The 26,705-nt window shown below is 41.6% G+C and overlaps 1 protein-coding gene across 1 annotated transcript; it reads left to right on the forward strand.

The window, feature by feature from the left end:
* Positions 1-2,031: 2,031 nt before the first annotated feature.
* Positions 2,032-16,365, forward strand: LOC125896558 (bcl-2-modifying factor-like). The gene is made up of 4 exons (XM_049589192.1): positions 2,032-2,158; positions 5,132-5,377; positions 6,784-7,001; positions 11,673-16,365. The coding sequence occupies exons 2-4, from the start codon at positions 5,155-5,157 to the stop codon at positions 11,787-11,789; spliced, it is 558 nt and encodes a 185-aa protein (XP_049445149.1). The 5' UTR covers positions 2,032-2,158; positions 5,132-5,154; the 3' UTR covers positions 11,790-16,365.
* Positions 16,366-26,705: the final 10,340 nt, after the last annotated feature.

Below are 26,705 nucleotides of genomic sequence, written 5' to 3' on the forward strand. Positions count from 1 at the left end.
TTTTGTGTCTCTTTGTAGTTGTTTTGTGTCTCTTTGAGGTCATTTTGTGTCTCCTTGTAGTTGTTTTGTGTCTCTTTAAGGTTGTTTTGTGTCTCTTTGTAGTTGTTTTGTGTCTCTTTGAGGTCATTTTGTGTCTCCTTGTAGTTGTTTTGTGTCTCTTTCAGATCATTTTGCATCTCCTTGTAGTTTTATGTCTCATTTAGGTCATTTTGCATATGTTTGCTCCTTTCTGTGTGCCTTTGAGGTCATTTTGTGTCTCCTTGTAGTTGTTTTGTGTCTCTCTGAGGTCGTTTTGTGTCTCTTTGTAGTTGTTTTGTGTTTCTTTGAAGTCATTTTGTGTCTCTTTGAGGTCATTTTGTGTCTCTTTGTAGTTGTTTTGTGTCTCTTTGAGGTCATTTTGTGTCTCTTTGTGGTTGGTTTATGTTAATTTGAGTGACATTTTGCAGGTGAAGGCCAGGGGGAGGCCCTGACACTTTGGGTCCTTGGGCCTGTCCCCAGTTGGCCCTTTCAATAATCCAACCTTTACCACAATGTAGAAACACTTCATTACTAGTTAAAGTTAGTCAGCAGTTAAATTTAGCATAAGTACACAAGTTCACTATGCCAACGCCCGGTGCAAAGTCATACAATAGTGAAAAGGCATTTTAAGTTCATAGTTCATGTAAGTGCAGATCATTTTAACTACGTATGTTATGTCTGCCTATAGATTTTGGGTAATATCATCTGTAACTAATCATAGGGGTTTGTATGTAAAATCACAATCTGTGGAGGTAGGCTACTACCAGGTATGTGTTGGTGTGTATAAAGTAGTATAACAAAGTAACACTCAAGTACAGTAAGTACCTCAAAACTGCACTTACATACAGTACTTAAATAAATATACTATATATATATATATTAAACCACTGGTCATGTCTCTTTAATAATGTTTGCATGACTCATGTTTAGACATTAAAAAATAGAATATAATGCTATCTAACGTGACACTGACATGCATGTGTGACAGTGAAATTTATGAATCTATTTGTTGCCGTGACAGTACACATCCCATCCTCACACCGACCCGGTAATAGGGGGGTTACGATCACTCTATCTAGCAGCAGCTCCCAATCAGCTGAGCAGAGCGCTGAAAGCGGTCACATGTCTTATCTGGGTTTGTGTTTTTCCCCCTCCACGTGTCAAGATACACAGAGCAGAAGGCGGGACCAAAACAAACCATCTGATTGGTCCACGGCGTGTCACCAGCTTATGGTCGCGAGGAGGCAAGGAGGAGGACTGCTCTCTTAAAGGGCCAGCTGCAGTATTATTTTATTTCCAGCTCAACAACAATACAACATGAGCTCGACATCTTATGCAGACACCAATGAAAATATGAGAGCTTTTATTATTTTTATGTTTATTTTGAATGCTATAGTTATTCAAGCAAGGATTAATTTGTCAAAAAATGGCGCTAAACCATTAGAAGTAGTGGTGCTGTAGCTAAGTAAATGCACAAAAAAGCACAAATTTGGAGTATTTGTTATTTATTTGAGCACTTCCGCTTGTTTCTTTATACATTTTATGACAGGTTTAGTTAGGCTGCTACAAAATAAAATTTTGCATACAAAACATAACGTGTGTACATGAGATATATGGATTAAAATACCTAACAGTGTCGAAAATATTTAAAATCAGCACATTTTGATCAACTTTAGCTGCAAAATGCTGCACATTATACGCAATAAATAACATATTTCTGCATCAGATCCTCTTTGGTTTTTAAGTAATATTTTCAATGCAATTGGTGTTTTTACAGTGTGATATTACGACTTTTGCGTGAGCAAATGAGCAGTAGACTCACTCCATCATTGACCATTTGCGAAAATACACATGCAAACGTATTTTTAAAGCGTTTAATATCGGTTCAGTGTGCTGTATTTGCGTAACACTGTATCTGACTCTCTGTTCCTTTCACATTATTAAGAAGGGGCGGCTCCCAGTCACCGGGGCGGGCCGCTTTTTACACAGGGAAAAAAACAACCCCTCTCCAGTCAGCAAACATGTATGAGTGGCTGTAATGCAGAGGGATACAAGTCGCATCAACACAGTCCGTAGGAAACAAGCTAACGGCAAGTTGTCAAGATACCACCGATCACAACGGAAAACGCGTCTGCTGGCGGTGAGTGTAACGGTCGTTCATTTTGAATTCTCGAATCGTTCCATCAGCACCGTCGCGTGCTGTGTTGTTTGTGGGAGTTTTGTCAACACAGCCCGGGCAGCTTGGGGCATGCCCGGGCAGAGACGGGGTGAGCTGCGGCGGACTTTTACCGGAGCTTGTGGCAGAGGGCATTTATACATACATTTCTGTGCTGTTATTCACACCAGCGATGCTTCTTTTTGTTTTGTTTCAACGGCTGGAGTGAATTTAACGACGAATTCACTTGGTTGCATCCATCACCTATTCAACGCGCGCGTGCATTCTCAACGTCCCGGCTGGTGCTGCCCGGTGTTTGGGACACAGCTGTTGGTGGGTAGCGTAGTTCTTTTAAACCATTAAACGATGCTAGCAGCTAATTAGCTTAACACCACAAACTGAAATGACTTGTGTTGTTTTATTTCACGCTTTAGTGACTTAATAGCTGAACGTATCGGCTGTTACCTCAGAGCTGTTTGTTTTGGGGAAGAGTTGTCAGGCGAAGTGGAGGAGAAAGTGTCAAACGGAGGATAATAATAGGAAGCCATGCGAGTAAAACTGTTGTAACACGTTAATTAAATGCTTCTAGTTTGTTACCGCTGTCACGACTAGCTTAATAATTAGCCCAAGAGTGTGGGTTAACTTTTATGTTTTTTTTTAAGCAAGAAAAATAAGTTTAAATCCACATTTTTTTTAGGCTGTGGTTAGCGCCATGTGTCAGCATCCTGTTTCGACAGGTTTCTTCATTAAAAGACGTCAGTTTGTGGATGTTGTTATGTGTGCAATTTGAACGGCCGGACTCAGCGTGCTTCCGCGGTGAGCTGCCCAGGGCATTGTGCTCCTTATGCGGATACAGATGCAGCACATTCCCGGTGGTCATCGGAAGCCCACTTATACACGATTTAAACAATTTTATTCTAAAATGTTTGCAACTTTTTTTAAAGCAGTGCAAATAATACTTTTCTACCCATTTGGTGACTTAATTAACAACAAAAATGTAATAAATACAAAACAATCGGCTGTATTGGATTCTTTACATGCTCCTGCCTATTTCCAGTGATAGGTGAAGCAGGGTTCATGACTTCATTGTAGCCTGTCACTAACACACTGATAACCACAGGATATTATTTACACGAAGGCAGCAGGATAAATAGCAGCAGAGCTCACCTTGAGTGCACCCCCACCCAGAGTGCTGCATGGAGGAGAGCCCGGTGCACAGATGGTGCAGCAGAGGGAGCCACTTTCTGCTGCAGCTTTGAGCCTCTGACCAGCACTGTGGTGGCTGCCAGGCCTCCCTGCTGCCCCAGGCAGTGTGTGTGTGTGTGTGTGTGTATCAGTGTGCATGTGTGTGTGATGTCTTTCTGTGTGTCTCCCTGTCTATGTTTGTTTTTTATGTGTCTGACACTATGGTAATCTTGCCAGTCCTCTTTTGACTGCCAGTGGAAATTCAAGACAGGGCTCGCATTGCCATTGACACACACAAGTGCACATTAGTTCTGAGTAAAACTTGTGGCACAGTTGCAGAGATGCCCATATTGCTTGCATAGCATTAATTAATGTACTGTATCTTGCCTGGAGGACAAGTTAATGCAGATTAGGACTGTTTTGAAATTCTGTAACGCACAACTAATTAGTGTGCAGTGGCAAAATGGACTGATTTGATGATTAAATGCCCCAGGAACAATGGAGACCAGTGTGTGGGTCAATATATTTTTTTGTTTACCAAAAGAGACTTACATGTTACAATAATGAGGCCTAGATAATTACAGTGTTTCTCCACAGTTGTTCAAAATGTTGTTTCCTCCTGTGACTCCATATGATATGACATCATGCTAAGAGACACTTTCACAAAGAGATATATGACTGCGGCGGCCTCGCTCAGTAAACATAATTCCAGTATATCCAGTTTCAACTTTTGCATTTGCCAGTCAACCCAGCCCATTTGTCTCCACTCACACAACAAAAGGAAAAAGACAGACACCCCTTGACAAAAAAGATGAAACACTAGTTCAGATTGTGGCATGTGGCCAAGCAGGAAGAGAGTGTGAGTATTTGCGTTCAGCGGGCACAGTTTAGGATGGAGTGAAACTCGTTATCTCCGTCATGAAACGGCTGTTGCACGCAGCACATGACAGTCTAGCCAGGACTTTGGTTTCACTGAGGTTTCACTCACACACCACCCACTGTTGTGTGTGTGCGTTTACAGTGTGGACAGGCAGCTATCCAGTGATTGTGTGGTTGAGAGAAAGAAAGCGAACAACGAGCATAGGTATTAATGTTGAGCTGTAGAAATGTGCAGGAGGAAGCTAATCTCCTGACTGTGACTCTGCTCTGTGGCACACTGTTCCAGATTAAGGTAGTTGTGAGGGGAGGAAAAAAGCCTCTATGGTGGATCTTTTGGCACCTAATTACTATTTGGAAGGAACAGCTTGGCAAAATCTGCTGCAGGAGGGTGGCAGATTTGGCGTCGCATTTTTAGCTGCCCACCGGGTTCCCCTACACAGGGTGTCTCCATACGTTTGGCTCCTGTTGCTATTCATCACTATATTATAAGAGATGATAGCCACATCTTGTATGTTTACATTGGCAGATCCATCTGTGCTTCTGGGACTATCCATCTTTGCTTGTTTGTTTTCAGTATTACCCAACACAACATTAGCCTCGCACTGGGCATTATAATGACTAATGATTTATTTTTATTTAATGCAGACATGGTGAGATAATTTTGGATCTGCCAGAGGGCAAAGTTTCCACTAATAACAGAATGATATTTGGCACTTTTCGTTTGGTCTTGAAACAAATCACACCCAAATTACTGGCAAAGTAAAGATCATGAACACATAGGTATGAGTCAAGCACAGTCCCATAAATATGTTTCTTATTTACACAACCAAAAAGTTTTGAACACTTGTCATCTCATTCTAAAGTTTCCATCTCATGTCCCCTTCTCGTCTCCAGGGAGTTTACCGCTGAGGCGTCGGATGGATGATGAGGAGGAGGACATGTCACGGCCCATCTCGCAGCTCTGGGGAACGCCCTTTAGGGACGTCAAATACGAAGACCGCGCCACACAGATCGCGGCCGGACAGGCTCTTGTCGCCGTCACCGCTGCCGTGCCAGCGTCGCAGAGCCACAACAACAACAGCATCGGCATCAACACGCTGCCCTGCAGCTTGCACCGGCAGCCTCGCATACCCTTTCACGGTAAGGAGGGGTGAGGTCATGTGAGCCTGCTGATGTACATGCAGGCTTATGCTCAGCAATGTTGTACGTCAGCCTCAGACTGTTAGTCATTCCTTTTATCTGGTGGGTAATCACTGGGACCTGTCCTCAAAGACCTGAGTGGTTAAACCTGTCAATCTGATTTGAGGAGTGTCAGAGAGGATGAGAGCGAGAGGCTGGTGCTTTCTTTGTTCTTGGGCTATTAGATGAACTGAACTCCATTTTGAAATATTATCACTGAAAAACAGACATGCTTAGAAATTATTTTCCTTGTGGCTGGGAGATTCCCTTGTCCTATTACATGCATGCTGACGTCCTGAGGAACATGCCATTCTAAGAAGGAAGTTTGTTTACTGTGCAGATATGCTTTCATCTCTACTAATATTAATATACTATCATTCCAACCACTGTCTTCTTCTTTGTTTTGCATTTTAAATGAGCATTTCTTGAAAACAGATGTCACTAATTTCATACATACATAAAGGCGCATTCCCGCGCTAACTTTTAATCCAATATTGTCCTCCCATCCCTAATCAAATCAGTGTGACATCACCCTAATCGAATTGAACGAATGTTGAAGTAGAATGTTGTTTGTTTGTTGACTCACTGTCAGCGTGTGAGAGGTACACATTGTCCTGGGTTTAAAGTCATCAATACATAAACACCACTGACAGTTATTACCTTGTCGTTCATTGCAATCTGCGCAGTAATGGATGTCATGCACTTGGCCCACTGCCATGTCTTCTCCCCAAACAAAGTCCAGGGTGCTCAGGTTTTTTTTTAGATATATTATGGTCCTCTGTGAGACTGAATAGCGGGGCATTCTGCACACATGATAACATAAAAAAAAAAAAAAGTTTTCCCTCCAAGTGGCATGACTGCAGAAGCACATGCTAGAGGCGATGAGTAAAATCAGCGACACACAGAAAGATAGCAGTTCACTGAGGCTGTTGTTGATTTAATAAGGTGTTTGAGTTTTCCCCCGACCAACACTCTCCCTCTTTCTTGTTTGTGGATTCTTCAGTTGTACTTGGAGTGCCTAGCTTGTAATTTGTCCCTCTGAGATCTGATAAAACCTGTTTGTGTTTCACGCAGCAATATAACAGCAGTGTAAAGCAGACACTGTGTATTTGACTCAGCTGGTCGGACACAGCTGTGTTTGAGGCCATTAATAGTAATCATGATACTCGGGCTTATGTGAAGACGGCCTGCAGAGTGTTTTCTGCTGTTTGCTGAAATCACAAAGTAGAACAGAAGTGGTTTTACTGAACTGATATCAGTAATGTGTCTTTGCCTTATATTCATCTTGGCACTGACACGGACATCTTGGTGTTTTAGAGATCCAACAACAACAGCAAGTTTTAAGAAGCTTGATGTTTCCCTTTTAGGCAACGCTGGATTACGCTCACATTTCCCTGCTCAGTTTGAGCCCATGGAGGACCGGGGAGAGAGGCAGATTGAGGAGGAGGAGGAGGAGGACAGAGGGGAGGAAGATGACAGGATGGCAGAGAGACCCGAGGAGCAGGCAGGGGTGAGCGTCGAGGCGCAAATCGGTCGTAAACTTCGGGAGATCGGAGACAAGTTCCAACAGGATCACGTTGAACTGGTAAGCCTCTCACTCTCAAGCAGTGAAGTGGATCCTTAGACGACCTCCCACTTCAAACAATCAGCCACAGAACCTGAATGCACTTTTAAGTACAATGTGTCAAAGTGTAAACAATAGGAAAACACGTGGACTAACATTGCCTCAAAGAAGAAGTGGATGCTACCTAACTAAATGCTCTGTTTGGCTGTTAAGCATCTGCTCGTGCATATCACAGAGACAAGTCAGCAGCATGGGACTGTGGGTCCTGGGCTACATCCACACAGATACATTTACACCTAGCATCTCACTACTCTGGTGTTTTGAATTCCTAAAGGGAGATGCTTGAAAACACTGCTGACCCTGTTTAGTTTCAAATCTCAGAGGTTGTGTTTTAGTCAGTCAAAAACGGTGACCTATGGAAATGATGAGGCAGACACCCTTGTTCGCTTCCTGGTCTTATCAGTCACAGCTTGTTAAGTCAAAACGTTATAGCAAGGTCTACATACCTGTTGTGATTTCATCATTCTTGTTTGAGTATTCCTTTCCCATTGCCATAGCTTCCTCTGGCAATGGTACCACTCTTATATACTGCTGTAATTGCTTTGTAATGACTCCCAGTCTGTTTTCCACCACCTTGACTGTCATAGTCATGTTACACATTAACAGTTCAACTCACTGTCGGTCAGAGCAAAGATATCGCTGGTCTTGCTTTGCGCCATCTCTGTAGTATTCTCTGTAACTAAGCACCCAACCACAGTGATACACACATGCCTAGAGTATGTAAATGGTCATGTCATAAGCATTTTCAGGCATACTAATATGAACAGATAAATTCTGAAACAATGCTTAAACGCTCATGTGTAGAGAGATCATTTTCACTTTATAATGCCGCCTCTTAAACTCTCGTCTTAAACGACATCTTGTTGACTTGACACAAAGAGTTCGTCTTGGTGTGTTACATGTGAACTCTTTATGCTTGTCAGCTTTTACTTGATTAGAGACACAAGTCAGAGCTGCCTTGTGCCAATTTGTGGCTCAATCTTGGGAAGAAAGGGGGCAGAACATTTTGCCAGCTGGATTGGCCGCAACCCACATCAGAGATAAAAATAGCCCGCGCAGTGATTCAACCATTTTCTTGGCCAAGCTGAAGGAAAAAATCCTAAATCACTAATAAGGCACGATTTAGTAACTTCATACATACAGGGTACTAAACCTACAGAACTAATGTGTACTCAGTAGCTGTAGGAATAGATTGTGACATGAGGCTGTTGTACAAACACACTTTCCCACTGACATTATCTAAATATTGATTCTTAGTTTGGCTCTTAAGTCAAGGTCATGTTTGTCTTCTAAACTACTAAAACTGGATCTCAGTCTAAGCAGAGGGTTATACAACACTCTGCCAGTACTGCGTAAGTGGTCACTGATACCATGTCATTACAGTCAATAGGAATAATATGTTTCGTGGTATATAAAGACAGAAGAAAAGAAAGTAATCCATGCCCTCATCTGTTTGAACGCTCCCGATGCGCTTAGAAAGAGCAGATGAAATGACATCCTCCTGCAATTTCCTTCATCCCTTTGTCTCCGCTCTGTAATTTAAAAGATAAAGTGTTTGTTACTCGGCGTCCTTTACCTTAAAGCAGACATCTTTATACTGAACATATACCTCATGAAGCATGAAACAATTTGGGACTTGTAAAGAGATGATGAAGGTAATTGAGCATGCAGCCTTGCAGTTTGCGGAGCTCCTCAGGGAATAGTTCAGCACACATACCTTTTTCTAGACTACAGTATGTGGTTAATTGTGCATATCAAGAAATAAAATCCACATGGCAAACAAGCTAGGAGTTGCGTCACAATATTACACATGACAACATGTTCCAACGGCAATCTGCCGCCTCGTTTTTTGGCATGATTCGGTGTCACAATATGTTTGATAACAGGTCCAGGGGGTATCAGTGTTTGTAAAGCAGTTACTGAGAGTCCACACAAGTCACGTGATTATGAACTTAGTTAATAAGTACAAATATACTGGGAGTGGTATCGTGTTTTCTTATCTGCAGTGCACTGACTGTTTTGCCAATGGGGGTCTGTGTCGACAACAAGGTGTGGTTGATAAGTTTTGAAAAACACTTAACTGTGCGGTTAATGGAGACGGAGGGAGTAAATAGAGTGAGAGACAGAGTAAAAACAAAGTGATATACGGCGACAGACTTTGACAGACACTGTAAAGAGATTGAGAAAGAACAGGTGAGATCGATGTGACTGTCACAAACAGGAGTGAGCAGCATGTCTGTGTCTGGGTAGACTTGGCCGGCTGTTTATACGCCGTCTAAAAATAGAATCTGACTCACGGCTACCCACAATACCTCAGTTGTCCCGCTGACTGCCTCAGAGTGTGTGCGTCTTTGTGTGTGTTTTTTGGTTTGCGTGTGCAACTCTATGACAGGGAGATAAGAGAAAATTTTCTTTTTTGTCTGCTGTCTGGACTCGAGTCGGTTTTATCCTGCAGGATCTGATACTGTTGTTGTAGGAATATTCCAAAGGGAGAATAATCACAAATGATCCGTTATGATATCTAGTCACTTCTCCTGTATTGTGTCTGCTGCTATTGTTAAGACTTCTGCCTAGCCAAGCAGAAGTTGCCGGTGTGGGCTAATGTGTGGGTTTTTGTTGAAGTGAAGTAGATTGTATTTGTGGTTTGAGTCTAACATGTGAGTTTTGACTACTTGTGTGGCAAATAAAATGCTAATACTGTCAGGGAGAAAAAAGTTAATCCATACTAACACTGAGTGAAGGAGCAAACACGGATGTTGTCAGTTTTCTTAAGCGTTTCGGGAGGCATTAACCTAGAAAGGGCAAGCAAAATACACACCATTCTCCACTACCCACGCAAATGACAGCAGAAAGAGGAGCCTCATGTGGAACAAACCAGGGTACTGTTTAAATAAGCTCAGCAGTGTAGAATTAAGGCAATTAAGGACAATTAGGGTTACATTTAGCGGTGCTGGTTCAATTCAGTTCAGTCTGCTAGTTTTGCATCAAATAGCCTGTGGCGAACTCTGATTGCTGGGCTGAAAGAGACCTTGATGGAGAGAGCAGAGCAGAGAAAGAGGGAGATCGTAACATGAATGCTTATGCAACAGGCTGCAATATCTGAGCGCGGCTGTTCAGAGAGCCAGTGGGAGCTGTGCAGGATCAGAGATGAGGAAGGGGGGGAGAGAGAGGAGATTGCAGGCTGCAGCAGGAACCCCTTCATCTGTCTGTAGTCCAGGCGGGCCGCACAGCCCCCCGATAGAAAATGACAGAGCCGGGAGAAAGGCAGCTCCATAGGAGGGAGCAGTTTCATTTTCCTTTGGCTTTGTTTTGATAATTATTCAGCTGACTTCGCTATTACAAGAGACTCTGTGATGAAATAGGCAGCGCGTTCTCTGAAAGCATTTCACTTTGAGGCTCTTGTTTAGAAGTCAACAGTGCAACATTTAACAACAGGGACTGTCTCGAACCTCAGGGAGGATAGAGTGATACTATGATGATGAATGGCAGCTCCTTTGGGCTGTTTCACAGTTGTTAGCCTGGTCATTTTCATCCTTTCATCACACAGCTAAATCAAGTATTACAATTAGCTTCTGTGTGGGGATGAGAGTCCCTAAGAAATCAGAGGGCCACTTCACCCGATACTGTGAGTTCTGCAGGGTATGCGTGTGACAGACATGTTTGCTAGACACAAGCTAATGTTGTGGAAACATCCAGTCTGCTCGGTCACATGGTTTGAGCTCACAGGGTTTACCACAGTTCACAAGGCTTTACCTCAAAAGCCTGTTATGATGAACTCTGATGCAGGGAAGTAATTTTCACCACTGATATGATGAAAGTCTGATCAGCAGTAGCTGTGAGTAGGGATGTCACTTTTTCAGTTAGGCTAATTCGGCTTTCAGTAGCCTGACACTTGTTAACTGCTAACTAAGTTAACTTTTATTATTGGAAAGAAAAGAAACAACGCAACATGACGGGCAAAACAAACCGCACCATTGACTCTGAGCTTCAGTTTTGCATTTCAAAGTGCTACCCATGCCCACTGCCCACCCTCCACTCTCCACTGTTTAGCTAACGTTAGCTCTGGACCTCACGCCACCTGGGTCGGGTGGGAACTAGCTAGCTAGCGCCTATGGTCCCAGTGGTGGGAAGACATTGCTGCACAAACATGATTGCCACCCTTTGATCCCTCCCCAGGTAGCCCAGTGGATAAGCGGCTTCATTTTGAGCTGCAAAACCCCTTTAGCATTGTTAACTATGTTAGCACCACTAGCTGTGTTGACACTGCTAACGGTGCTAACAGTGGTAACATAGTTGACAATGCTAAAGGCGGTTTCTAGCTGAAACTTGAACCACTTACTCATTGGGGCAACGTGGAAGGACACTAGAGGGTGGGCACAATGTTTCCACAGCAACGTGGTTGGATTGGGATAGTGTGACTAGCGGTAATTGTCGAATGAGCAGCTACCTTTTACCAGACCTTGATGGTGCGCAGTGCAGTAAACTGAAGAGTATCAGAATTAACCTGAAGACAAACATGCATAAAAGGTCAAAAATATTCTCGACGGTAAACTGTTGACATCCCTATTTGTGAATTAACACGCCCTCCCTGATGCTAACACACTAATGTGTAATTTTTTTGTTTCGTTGCAGTTCCTGAGGCATCAGAGACAAAACCTGCCTGCCTGGATGCGCCTCACGATGGCCCTGTTTGGCTTTTTGTTTCCAAGAGAGGCTCTCTTCCCCCGCCTGAGAGGACAGCAGAGATGAAGGGGCTTCCTGCCGGCCCTTGCCTCAGCCCTTGTTTTACCCCGACAGGAACAAGGGACCAGACTTTTTAAGAGATGGCACTGTAAGATGGAACACGGGTTTGGATTTTGTTTTCTAATTGAATACGAAGATGAGATGAAGAAAACACTGGTCACCGCTGGACGGAGACTGATTACAATTTTTCTTAATTTTTTCTTCTTTTTTTTTTTTTTTTGGTTGTTTTTTCGCCTCTCCAAGAAGAAGCCATTGCGTTTGAAGAGATATTTTCGAAATATTTGTAAGATTACCTATTTTGTACAGTAGACTGCTCTCTCTTTTTTTTTTTTTTTTTTTTTTTTTTTGGTATTTCAAGTCTTGAAGGACCTCCATCAGTCCAGGGAATGCCTTATTCTCTCCTGCCACAGTACAACTCTTTTGCATCAAGGAAATCATTAAAAAAAAAGAGATTAATTTTTTTAAGATTAGGCCACTTTTTTTGGCGACAAACTGTGGACACGAACATTTCTGTGCTGAAGTTACTGACTTAAAACCTTGAGGACTCGAGGCACATTTCTAATTTATTCAGAGAAAAACAATAAGCCCTGTACTTATCCTTTACTGTTCCACACTGGCTAATTTCAAAATGGTGGTCATGACATTGTGGCGGTGCTACACACTGGTGTTAGTGTTGCACTGTCGGTCAGTTTAGATGTTTTGCCAGCTTCCACTGTAGACGTAGGGACATTTTATCAACCTGTGTCATCTGTCAGCCTCTCCATCTCCAGTACCACTCATGTTGTTAGAAGTGGCTTAAAGACCCACTGTGTAGATCCAGATCCTGTTGATTTAAAGGATGAACATGTATACTTGAATGTAGGTGTACTGAAGACATTGTAGTCGAGTAACTTCAATACCTGACATTATCGTGATTACTCTTTGAATTTGTGATCATGTGTATGTAGGAGTGCGTGCTTACTGTTTCCAAAATCTGCAGTCATTTTAAAACCAAATAAGCACAAACAAGTCTCCTTTGTGGGATCACGATCAGGGAACTGGAAAAAACAATCACACAGCTGAAAATCTTTGGATGAGTTTCATCGTTTTTCTGAAGCTTTTCAGTCTTTCTTTCTCTGGCTGGATTGACAATCGCAATTTTGCCCTTTGCTGCATTGTGTGGGTCGCCCGTGAGAGAGATGACATTTTATCAGCGTTTTTAGGGGCAAGCAATATTCAAGCCAGTGGAAGGACGTTTTTTTTTTAAAAAAAAAAAAAAAAAGAAGAAGAAAATCTTAGGGATCTGTTGCATTTGCAATCAAACTGACAACCATAGAAGGAATGTTTCCCAAAATATGGCTGTGTTCTCAATGAAATACACCTCTTTACAAATTTCTTTGTTACAGAAACATTTTGGGTTAAAGGGTAACTTTGGTATTTTTCACTCTGGATCCTATTTTCACACATTTTTGTGTCTTAGTCACCAAAGGGTACAACAATATTTGAGCAAGAGGCTGCAGCATAACCACTCAGCGTATCTGCATTGGCACTGCCCATTTACATCCACTAAAAGTGCTCGTTTGTTTGCCACCAACAGAGTCGGATTGTTATCGTTAGTATCTCACATGATTATGGAAAAGATCCCGAAGGGGGGAGACCGTTTTATCAAAGAGTAAGATCCTTTTTTGTTTAACCATCACCAAACCCACCAGACTCCATTTGAATAAATTGAAATTTTATCACTGTATAACACACATTATTCAAATTCAACAGAAACAAAATAAAACTCACAAAAGCTGCCTTAGCTCATCATCATCTTTCCACAACAATCACTGACTCTGGTTTTGTTGAAATAAAACCATTATTCACCCAGTTAGATGTGAAAATATACTGACTCTATACAGGCTTAAATTACTGTTTTTTAAATGGAGTCTGGTCGGTGTGATGATCGAGATGTCGGGGCTGTTTCTGGTTGAATAAAAATGATCTTACTCTTTAATTAAAAGGTCTATCTCTGTTGGGATCCCTTCCATAATTATGTCAGACACATAAAATAATAATCTGAGCCTGTCAGTGGCAAAGAAGCACTTTTAGTGACAAAAACATGGGAAAATAAGGTCCAGGTTGAAAAGTACCAAAGTTCCCCTTTAAAGTTACTGAGATGCATTTTTATTTTATTTCACTCCAGGTGTAAATGTCTCGAGCACTGGTTCAATCCCAGCGTGCTGATACATGTACGTATCCACCTTTCATTCAAGTGCTTTGTTTCACCAAACTGCCAGTGGTACACCCAGCTTCACTGAGGACTTAGCTTCTGTACAGTTCAAGAACCGTTTTTTTTACAGACACGGACACATTTGGGTATATAGGAGAAAGCTTATACACCCTTTGTGACAACTGCTACGTTAGCATGTTGCGACGACACAGCCACTGTTTCTCCATGTAAGGTTTATCAAGGAAGTAGTCTGTAAGGACTTTAAATAATAAGATGTTAAAAATTCCTCATTTTTAAGTTTTATTTCAGTCTGTTGTAGATTCATGATATGAACTTTTGAAGACACTGATGGGTTTTTTTCTTTATGTTTTCTTCAGGGAGTAGTTAAAAACCATTTAAATTACCTGATGCTTATTATAAATTGCAAATAATCTGCCTCTGAGTGAGGACGATGCAGTGCAGACGATGCTGCACAAGCAAAGAGATATTTCATTATCAAAGAATATTCACTCAACATCAACATGGAAGAGTGTTACAGATATTATTTTGTAAAAACATGAGTAGCTGAACCAAAAGTTTGTTTCCTGCAAACAATGAACGCTGAGCCAATTCAGACAGTTGTGACGCACTCTCTGGTCTGCAGTCCAAAGCTCTTTTACCGAACGCCATGGTTAACTACTCCCTGTCCTTATCGAGAACAAGTTTCATTTTGTTTGGTTTTCTTTTTAGATAATTTATTCTAATTTATTTTGTGTATATTTGCTCAGTGCTACTGTATAGATGCTATCTCAGTGTGTACAGTCCTTTTCTTCTCGTTGTTGATGCGCATTCAGTTGTGTGTTTGATGCCTGTGTGTGGGGAGGTTGGACTAAAGCCATGTGCCTCGTGCGTCCTCACACGAATGGTGTGAGTCTTTACAAATCACGTGAACAAAAACAGACAATCAAATGTACAAAACGTGCCTTGTGAGTAACAGACCTGCCACATCATCACCGACACTTGGCATAATTCCCCCAAAGTCACTGGTCAACGCTCTCGTTTCACTCGGGCCCTGTGAGATTAACATGCTCTGACGCGATGGAGTCGGCACAAACAGTACGGCGTGTTCGTTGTGCCTTGATACAAACAAAATCTGTTTCACGAGGCACAGGCTCAACCTTTGACATCTCTCAGCACGAACGACGACAGAAATGACTGTTTGCAATCAATGTGCACTGTAAAAAAACAAACAACATTTTTTACCTGTATACTGTATTTTGCGCCTCTCTCTTTCTACTCCTGTGCTGAACTTCCCCTCTAGAAACTTTTTAAGATCTGTAATATGCTGGATCGGCCCGGCTCGTCTGGGTTTTTGTGCTTTATTATCTACAATCTAGTAGGGCTGTGGGTTTCTGTTTGAAGGAGGAATGAGCCACCATGGTGCCCAGTATTATTTGTATGTGAGATGGGTTGAACAGCCATCGGTCGCTGTGGTGTTGATCTGAGCCTGTTGTTACCAACCACTCTTGCATCCCTGACTCAAGTGAAACATTTGTTATTTGTTCAACCTTCAGTGTCTTTAATATCAAATTTCTTCGATCGGTTTTTTGAATATCCAAGAAAGAGTGCATCTTTACTGTCAAGTGCTGTGATTTGGTGTTTTTTATACATTAGACATGAATTTGACACAGCTATTGTTGCTATCTTTATATAAAAAAAACACACATTTTTAGCAAAAAATTTTCCATATCCTTTTGTAAGAAGACGAAGAAAGAACTACAACAACACGACTTTTTTGCTTTTCTATGCTTTTTTTTTTTTCCAATGTTGTGGCATTTTTAATTTTGGATATTGCCAAGTCTGCTGTGTCACTCTCAGTTCAAGGGCTTTTTTCGATATATGTAAATGGAGTAAAAATGCATGTCCAACATTCCTGAAAAAAAATCTGTATCTTAAGGGTTTGAATGTAATTTAATGGAGTGAAAACCACAATATCTCTTTTAATACATGAACTGAACAGTGGAACTTATTTCAGACTCTGGCGCCGTGTGCGCGGCGAGTTTGTATTGTCTTCACATTTCTTTCTTTATGTTCAGAGTGGTCTCAAGGATTTCACACTCGTGTCCTAATGAAGTGAGACCCAGTCCAGATGTAGCAGTTTTTGTTAAAGCATTGGCTGTGTTATCTTTGGGACTGCTCTGTGTCTACTGCACAGTTTTCAAACGGCGCAGGACATGAAGCGATGGAGGGAACGGAGGAGGACGGGGGATGTTTGTTCTTTTTCTAGTGCAATATGCTGTACATAAGAGCTTGGCTCTCGAAATCTTACAATTCTCTTAATTTCTTCTGTTGTTAAATGGGTACATTGCTGTTTTGTTTTTTTCATTAAAACTTTATGGACAATTGAAATGGCTTGTGCTTGATTTCTTTTACCAAACACACACACACAGTTTTACTCTCAAAAACAGCAAGAAAAACACATTGGTAATTCTGTATTAATTTCATTCCAGTCCACACTATGTGTCTTAAAGGGACAGTTCACCCCAAAATCAAAAATACATATTTTTCTTCTTACCTGTACTGCTGTTTATCAGTCTAGATAGTTTTGGTGTTGCTAAGTATTAGAGATAATGACCATAGAGATTTCTGCCATCTCTCAAATATAATGGAACTAGATGGCACTCGGCTTGTTAAGCATCAACAAAAGTACATTTGAAGAACTTTTGGCATCCTCCTTGGCTAAATGTGACATAAGTTAGCTAGCTCGGTGCCATGTGAGCTAGCAGTAGATGTACACTGATAAAGTTGTCAGGTGTAGTTCGGTAGACAGAAAATAGTTCCTACATGAAACTGCTCACAACAAGGTCTGTGGATTATTTTGAGTAACCAGGTCATGAGTATTGATTTTATCAAATGTATTTTTTTTTACACTTTGAGCACCACAAGCTGAGTGCTGTGTCGTTCCATTATATTGGAGAAAAGGTAGACATGTCTACAGCCGATATGTCCAACACTCAGCGATTCACACCAAAATAACCAAGAATAAAAAATATCACTACAGGTAAGAGGAAAAATGTATTTTTGATTTGGGGTGAACTGTCCCTTTATCTATGAAAAGGGTTTGTTGTGCTCATCAGACTGTTAGTCGGAAGAAAGTGTTGCCTGCAACTGACACAGGGCGTTTTTGGTACTGGTTCCTATTTTTGGTTTTGACTGGTCTTTGACTAGCCTACCCATTTATTTTAAACCCACATTAATAATGGGAAAATGTGTCCGGGAAAAAGATCCTGGACAGGTAATGTGTTTGCACACATAAGCATCACATCCTAGTTTCAGATACTTGGAGTAACCTGATAGAAACCAAAATTCATCCTCAAGGTGTGAATGCCTTGCCAGAATTTTATGACAATCAGTTGAGACATTTTATTCAAAACTGCTAGTGGTGGCACTAGTGGAAAAGTCAGGCGATTACCAAAGTGATTCATCCTATAATCTAATATCTAACCAGCTCAGTGGCCTAGTGGTAGAGTGTCCACCCTGAGACTGGGAGGTTGTGGGTTCGATCCCCGGCCGGGTCATACCAAAGACTATAAAAATGGGACCTATTGCCTCCCTGCTTGGCACTCAGCATCAGGGGTTGGAATTGGGGGGTTAGACCACCACATGATTCCCGAGCGCGGCACTGCTGCTGCTCACCGCTCCCTCAGGGGATGGGTCAAATGTGGAGAACAAATTTCACACACTCAGGTGTGTGACAATCAGTGGAACTTTAACTTTTAACTTTAACTTTAACTTTAACAAATTAGCACTCCACAAATGAAGTTATATACATGAGCTAAAGTTAATTAACAGAACTCTCTCTGCACAGCCAGTCTCAAGGATCAGGTGCTGGTTGGCCAGAGAAACATTCATTCATTCATTCATTCATCTTCTAATCGCTTCATCCTCTTGAGGGTCGCGGGGGCGGCTGGAGCCTATCCCAGCTGACATCGGGCGAGAGGCAGGGTACACCCTGGACAGATCGCCAGACTATCGCAGGGCTGACACATAGAGACAAACAACCATTCACACTCACATTCACACCTACGGACAATTTTTAGAGTTATCAATTAACCTAGTCCCCAATCTGCATGTCTTTGGACTGTGGGAGGAAGCCGGAGTGCCCGGAGAGAACCCACGCTGACATGGGAAGAACATGCAAACTCCGCACAGAAGGGCTCCCACGCCCGGGATCGAACCGGCAACCCTCTTGCTGTGAGGCGAGAGTGCTAACCACCACATCACCGTGCCGTGTAAAGTGTAGCTTACATTTCGGAAAGTCAAGTTGCGTAGGTTAGGTTTAGGAAAGAACAGATACGTAGGTCAGGTTTAAGAAAGTAAAGTTACGTAGATTAGATTTAGGAAAGAACAGATACGTAAGTTAGGTTTAGGAAAGAACAGATACATAGGTTAGGTTTAGGAAAGTCAAGTTACTTAGGTTAGGTTTAGGAAAGAACAGATACGTAGGTTAGGTTTAGGAAAGTCAAGTTACGTAGGTTAGATTTAGGAAAGAACAAATACATTGGTTAGGTTTAGGAAAGAACAGATTCGTAGGTCAGGTTTAGGAAAGTCAAGTTACTTAGGTTAGGTTTAGGAAAGAACAGATACGTAGGTTAGGTTTAGGAAAGCCAAGTTACGTAGGTTAGATTTAGGAAAGAACAAATACGTTGGTTAGGTTTAGGAAAGAACAAATTCGTAGGTCAGGTTTAGGAAAGTCAAGTTACGTAGGTTAGGTTTAGGAAAGAACAGATATGTAGGTTAGGTTTAGGAAAGCCAAGTTACGTAGGTTAGGTTTAGGAAAGAACAATTACCTTGGTTAGGTTTAGGAAAGAACAGATACGTTGGTTAGGTTTAGAAAAGAACAAATATGTAGGTTAGGTTTAGAAAAGAACAGATATGTAGCTTAGATTTAGGAAAGAACAGATAGGTTAGGTTTAGGAAAGAACAAATACGTTGGTTAGGTTCAGGAAAGAACAGATACATAGGTTAGAATCAGGGTTCCTACGCAAGTATGGAAAGTATGGAAAAGTATGGTAATAAATTTGATCAGTTTCCAGGTATTAAAAAGTATGGAAAATGAAAAATAAAGTATGGAAAAATATTTATGTTTCCAGACTATTACCACTGTTCTAAAATACTGTTTTTTCAAATAGAAAATTAGGTATTTCCAGAGATAATTTAATCAATCCAGATCATGTTTTATGCCAGGCCAAGCACAGTTTGTGTGAGAGCAAAAGTCTCAGAAAACATACTGCCCCTTTTACCTGATTGACAAGTGGTATGTCCAGTCCGCTGCCCCATGACCCTCAACCAGCCGCCCTGGTATCAAGTTTCACTCCAACACTGCACCTTCGACAAGAAGACGAGTTTCACGTGGTTCACAATGGGTAGATGCAAGTTTTTGGATGGATGGCTTGACAATACCGTATATAAATACTGGTTGGCCAAGGATTCCCAATTCACACACAGAGCTAGATGCAAGCTTTGTGCGAAATCGTTTGACATCGCCACCATGGGGGCGATTCTGAGCCACATGAAAGGAAAAAACACTGATGTCTCGTTACTGCATCATTTGCACCCAGAGTCCCAACCTTTTTGCCTCAGTCCAGACATTGAACTTATCTGAGATTTTATTTGCATGCCATTATGGTATTTGGCTACAATTACCTATTAAGAATAATTATATATGATGTGAAATATGATACACTGATATATTTACTCAGATATCGCATATTCTCTGAAGAAAACAAAACAACAACAAAAAAAAAAAACGCTGAGAAGTCTGGAAATTAGGGTATGGAAAAGTATGGAATTTTGAAATTCCTAATGTGTAGGAACCCTATAGATTTAGGAAAGTCAAGTTATGTAGGTTAGGTTTAGGAAAGAACAAATACGTTGGTTAGGTTTAGGAAAGAACAGATTCGTAGGCTAGGTTTAGGGAAGAACAGATATGTAGGTTAGATTTAGGAAAGTAAATTTGCATTGATTAGGTTTAGGAAAGAACAGATACGTTGGTTAGGTTTAGGAGAGTAAATTTACATTGGTTAGGTTTAGGAAAGAACAGATACATAGGTTAGGGTTAGGAAAGAACAGATACGTTGGTCAGGTTTAGGAGAGTAAATTTACATTGGTTAGGTTTAGGAAAGAACAGATACGTAGGTTAGATATAGGAAAGTCAAGTTATGTAGGTTAGATTTAGGAAAGTCAAGTTACGTAGGTTAGATTTAGGAAAGTCAAGTTACGTAGGTTAGGTTTGGGAAAGCAATTATGGCTGGGTGATGTCACGTTATGTACTTAACATAAAGTTACGCAGTTTAGGTTTCGGAAGGTAGGTTAGGTCTCGGAAAAGACACATAATGACAAACATAACTCAAAGTTCACTTGGTTTCTAACACACATGACCCATCCACCACCACCACTTCTTTAAGCTGTCAGTGCATTGGTCACCTGATCACAGTAGTTACAGTTTTTGTAGGTATACGTACAAACAGTGCACGAGAACAGCCTGTCACAGGGTTTCATAATAGCTTGACCTGCTGATGGCGCTGTGGGAAAAGTCAGGGGTTTACCAAAGTCATTAGGTTTCAGTCTTTGTGTAAAGTTTCATCACAATCCGTTCAGTGGTTCAAATATTTCTGGACCAAAGTGATGGACCAAGAATCACATGGGACTGTTTTAATTTGCATAAGTTACTTCACAAGCCTCTGCTGCCACAATCAGCAACAATCTCAAAAAGTCACATTCACTGAATAAAAACCTGTTCTATGACTAAGCACCAGTTATTTAAACCCACAGAAAGTCCCGGAAAATGTTAATTTAGCATGAACAATAGAGGCATTTCATAAAGCATGGAAGTACGTTGAAGCTCAGCACGTTTTTTTTTTACATGCTCTTCCCTCAGGGGCTAAAGGTGCAACCTTACATAAACTTTGATTCACTTTTCTGTCACCAAAGCGATCTCCCCCAGGCAGCTGCTTTGTGTAGACAGGGGCAGGGAGGTAGTGTATACGTATGTGTGTCAGGTCGGGGACTGCAGAGAAACACATGGCCTCAGGAAGACAGAAAATTTATGTTTTCAAGGCCTGACCTGAACCTCATGAAGATCAACACATCGCAGTACATTGTGCTGCAGGGCTGCAAGCTGATATCAGTTGATATTTATGTTTCTTAAGCAGCGAGAACTGTCACCTTTGGGGAATATTTCTGCTTTTATTACTCACGCAGACGGCACATGCTTGTTTATGCTTCTGCAAACAGTATTCTGAGGTGAGAATCACTGTATGTTTAAACACAAATCACTCGCAGACAGGCTGCCTGCCCTTTATCTGCACAGAACAAGTTTCTCTTAAGTGCAACGTGAGAAAAAAAGCACTAATTTAGGATTGTCACTTTACTTCAAAGCACAATACCGTGCTGTTTGTATTCCCAGATGTCTTTAGTGCGCACCACATTGCACACGCACCTAATGATACGCTGACATGTTTTCATTCTCATTTCTAATTTCAGTATAATTCAATGTCCTGATTTTTGTAAAACATTTTCATTCTGCCCGAGCAGCAAATAAACCAGCACTCATTCAAAAAGACATGTCAGATTTTTTTGTGTGTTTTTCTGTGTGCCCTTGGCAAAATTTCACCGTGAAAATTGCAAGCAGACCAGTAAACACAGTTTGTTGTGCGCAGAACACAAGATATTTTAATCTTCATAGCTCAGAGATGAAGACCAGACATTTTGCCAAAGAGGATGACATTTCTCTCAGAGTGGATTTGACTGCGCAGACACACAGACTGTCAGAGACTCTCTACAGCAGGTTATGTTAACGCAGCCCAGAATGCAACGCTAACATATCCAGGCTTTAACCACAGAACAGGCTCTGTGCTCCCCTCCCTCACCTCCCACCAGCTGAAGTGAAAGCCTCGTCCCCTGGGACTGCTGGTAAATACAGACAAGTGTGTGTGTATGAGCATTTGTGTGTGTGTCTTCAGGGAGAAAGGGAGAAAAAAAAACGTGGGGTTGGGAGGCGGAGGAGGGGTGAGCGGGGGTGGGGGGTGAGGGCTTGCTTGGCTCAGCACTTTTTCGCACATAGCCCTGACAAAGGCCTCTCTGTTCTCCTGGCCAGTCGCTCAGGGAGACGCCCTCATGATAGCCCGGTGCCTATCTCAAGGGTCACGCCTCAGCTTCAGCAGCGAGAGAAGCTTCAGTCCTCTTTTTTGTTTATTTCTGCCGCTCGGCCTGGGAGCACCACAAATTAACCCTTCAGTGTCTGACTGTATGCATGAGTGGTGAATACTGGAAAGATTTAAATGTTTGTTTGGGGAATTTCTGTACAATAATGTGATGTTTATCTGCAGTCACATACAAGTTTTTCTTGAGTCTCAGATTTGCAGTTTTAACAGATTGCCACCAAATCACAGTTACATCGCACTAACAACAATCACTTCAACAACTGGCACACTGATATGAATTCCAAACTGGCAAACTTGTTATTTCTGTTGTCATTTTCAGCCGTAACAGTAACATTTAAAGACACATAGTTAAACACAGCCGCACAGAGAAGTTCATCCACTAATTGCACGATCAGCGGTTTGATTCCAGCTCCTCCAGCCCATATGTTTAACTATCATTTGGTAAGATACTGAACCCCAAATTGCTCCTGATGGCTGTTCCATTGGTGTGTGAGAGCGTGTGAATGGTTACTGAGTAGCAGGTTGCAACTTGTATGGTTGCCTCAGCCACCAGTGTGTGAATGTGTGTGAATGGGTGAATGTGACAGGTGGTGTAAAAGTGGTTAGTGGTTAGAAAACTAGAAAGGTGCTATACAAGTGCAGTCCGTTCACCATTACCATTTATGGTGGTCGGACCTATCTTACGTTAGGGTTAGCAGCTGACGAGGGTGTGTCGTGAGCCTGAGCTGGTGTTCGCGCTGTAGTAGTAGGTATATATAGGGCTAGTACATCTTCTTCCTCACTAATAATAGCCTACTGGTTCTCTGTTGGAAACAGCCGATGAAGTTTTCGTTAGCCGTTGCTATCCTGTGCGTGGTGATGAACTGTCTAATTGATTTCTGTTGCCGTGCTGTCTTGCGGGCCTGCACGGCGGAGTGATACTGGCCAGAAAATAGTCCCAATTGATAGCAAGGTCTGACGTAATGCGGGGATGATTTAAAATTATTGAAATAGTCTAACAAAACACATGCATACTTTTTTGTAGCTTAAAACCTTTTGGTTACATGTCCCCCTTATATCTTAAGAACTACTTTTTCCCCAGTAAGCTACGGGCCATTTCTCAGAGCAGGAGGCTCGTTGACAGTAGTGACACCGTCACATCAGAGCTACAGATGGTCAGCATTTCACACAACTTCATGTCCAAAAACCCGAACTATCCCTTTAATACACCAAATCTACATATTTCAGCCAACTAAAATGGCTTACCTAAAACTACATGTAAATGTACGCTAAACGTTACGCTAAATTTTTTCATTGCTTTACCCTTCACACTGACTGATTGAGGCAGCAGTAGACCACCAACTCCTGTCGTCTGCAAAGTAAAATTACTGTTTTTGTCTGTGTAGTCTGGTGGTCTTCATTTAACAGCTTCAGTTCCCTGTCAGAAAAGGATGTCTGACAACAAGGTAAAGCAAGAAATATCCTAAAGCGTACACTTAAAGGGTAAATTAGGTATTTTTCAACCCAGGACCCTATTAATCAATGGTTTTGTGTCTTAGTGACTAAAGGAAACAACAGTTTTTGAAATTGGTCCAGTATTGAGTGAGAGCTCTGCAGCCAGCAGCAGCCAAACAGGCTGCAAGGTAATCCTCTGGGGCAATCGGCAATGTCAATGTACGTCCACTAAAAGTGCTTGTTTTTGCCACTGACAGGCTCAGATTATTTTTTTAAGTGTCTGACAACAGTATGGAAAGGATCCTTACAGAGAAACAAAATGTTTTTCTTAACCTTTTGCGTGATCCGGACTTTTTGTTACTGTGTCCAACCAAGTCTCGCTCAAGGAGAGGTTTCGTTCTTAAGTCTTGTGAGTTGAGTTGTTGCAGGAAGACAATAACAAACAGACCAGATCAAGTAAAAGGTAAAGAAAAATGTTAAAAATGGTTGTTCCCATTAGGCACTTAGACACAAAAAACATGGGGATAAAAGGGTCCAGGTTGAAAAATCTCAAAGTTTCCCTCTAACTAAAATTTTAACTAAAACTTCCCCTTAAACTTAATCTGTATTTTCTCCACTAATGACTCTCATGATGTTTTTCCTCCCAGCTCCAGCGAGATCTTTAGCTTTTCGCCTCCAGCTGGAACTAGCAGAGAGTGTCTGACATCATGGAAAGGATACTGACAGAGTTAGACCTTTTTGTTAATGAGAAGATCCTTTTTGTTTGACTAGAAACAGCCCCAAACTCGCTATCACCAAACCAACCAAACATTAATTTCATCATGGTCAAACACACTTCATACAAAGTTGACAGAAACAAAATTGAACTCCTTCATCTCTCCACTGTTCCAACAATCACCAGCACCAACTCTTTAATTCACCCAGTTTGATGTGAAATATGCTCATGCTATACACGCTTAAATTGCTATTTGTTCATAGTGAGTCTGGTGGGTCTAGTCTTTCACAAAAAGGTCTATCTCTATAGGGATCCTTTCCATGATGATGTCAGACACTTAGAATAACAATCTGAGCCTGTCAGTGGCGAAAACAAGCACTATGAGTGGACATAAATTGACGGTTGTCAATTTAGTTGTCAAATTGTTGTCTCCATTATTCACTGAGACACAAAAACATAGGAAAATAAGGTCCAGGTTGAAAAAAAAAGTTCCCCTTACTGAGATGCATTTTTGTTTTATTTCACTCCAGGTGTAAGTGCCTCTAGCACTGATTCAGTCCCAACGTGCTGATGCATGTACGTATCCACCTTTCATTCAAGTGCTTTGTTTCACCAAACTGCCAGTGGTACAGCCAGGTTACCCTTTAAAGTCATGTTTTTTTTTAGGTTGGCTAAAACTAAGCAATAGAGGTAGCGTTTGCTGTGTAGGCTGCCTGACACAGGGCTTTCCATCTGGAAGTTATTGTAAACAAACATTGTGATTTGGTCTATAGTCTGGTTTTACCATAATCTTGAGGAAAGACATTTCCTTTGTTCAGTTGTTTCACATTTCCCCTTCAGATTTGTGCTGCTACAGTGAACTAAGACAAAGTGAGGACAAAAATGATCTCATAATATCTGCCTGGCTTAAAAATCTACCGAGCAATCTCATGAGATGTACCACAGAGTGATGACATTTCAATTATCACCTTCTAAAAGATTTTTGAGTCTTTGCTGCTGTCAGGGAAAGAGGTCAAGGATCTTCCTGCACTGTGACTGTCAGCTACATCCATTTTCACTGTGAGAAATAATCGATCTTCAATCTTTGCCAACACCTACAAAGCAGTCTTCATTTTTTATTGATGCATGTATGCCCTGAGATATGCTTTTAACTACAGTATGCAGAAAAAAAGAAGTTCTGTGGATTTAAAAACGTTTTTCAAAGCAGCAAAGAAAAGCACAAAGAGCAGAAATGGGCCACATTTGGGGAGAAAAATAAGAATATGGCATTATAAAATTCACTAGGTGTGGCTCCATCCTCTGAGGAAATGAACTTCCCGTCCACAGAGAATAGGTCCTGCCGCTCTGAAAGGGCACACATGTCAGGTGTAGCCCGTTAGCAGGGTGTTGGGTCAAAACACGTTGGTGCAGCTGCAGCCGAGGAGGGACTCTGGGGAATAGCATGACTTCCTTCATAGAGCAGCCTCTGCTCTGTGGACCATGTTATAATAACTCACTCACGTTCACACACCTACCTGTGTTTTGGAGGTGACAATTGTTTCCATGTGCAAAACAAAAATCCTGCAGGATAGTGTCGCATGTGGGGAAAAATTGGTATCAAACAATGTGATAACAGACCAGTGCAGTCGAAAGATCCCAAATAGTGTGTTGTGAAATAGAGTGTTTAAACATATTTGGTAAAAATGAAGTTGAATTAGACTTTCTGGCCTAAGTTATACCATAATAGAAATCATTATGCCATAGAAAAGGAAACTTTGAGAAAACAGCATGTGAAATTTGCAGTAACTACAGAACAGATCTAAAAACCAAACCTCACCATTACAGCTCTGTGGCAGGGTAATCTGTGGGCTCTTAAAACCCGCAGTCACACTTTCTGCACTTTGTCACAATGAAACAGTAAACTGCAGCTAAAACAAGAGAGCTACTGTACATCAAGTTATAAAGATAGATGGTGTGATAGCCACAGCTTGCCTTCAACATTAAGGTTTTTTTCTAGCTCTCTTTAATTTTGATGAACCAACATGTTGGTAATTCAGTTTGTGATCTGACAAACTGAAAAGCTGTGGCAGCAACTTAAGTCTGTCAGCAACAGCTAGTTTGTCAGGGTGCTTTCACACCTGCCCTGTTTGATTCAGTTCCGTCAAGATCCTCCCCGTTTGCACCCTAAGCGCAGTTCATTTGGGCAGGTGTGAACACAAAAGCACCTCTATTAGTGAGAAGTTTCATTGGCTACATGAAGCGTCAGTCATTAAACCAACTGCTTGCTGTTGGATGGCTATATACGCAGAAAAGAGAGGCAGGTCCTTCCTTTCAACACAAGCTCTCGTTGGCTATTGTAGGCTGTAGAGTGTTCATGGAAGCTCCTGTTGGCTCAA

This window comes from Epinephelus fuscoguttatus, linkage group LG11, assembly GCF_011397635.1.
Source record: "Epinephelus fuscoguttatus linkage group LG11, E.fuscoguttatus.final_Chr_v1".
Lineage (NCBI taxonomy): Eukaryota > Metazoa > Chordata > Actinopteri > Perciformes > Serranidae > Epinephelus > Epinephelus fuscoguttatus.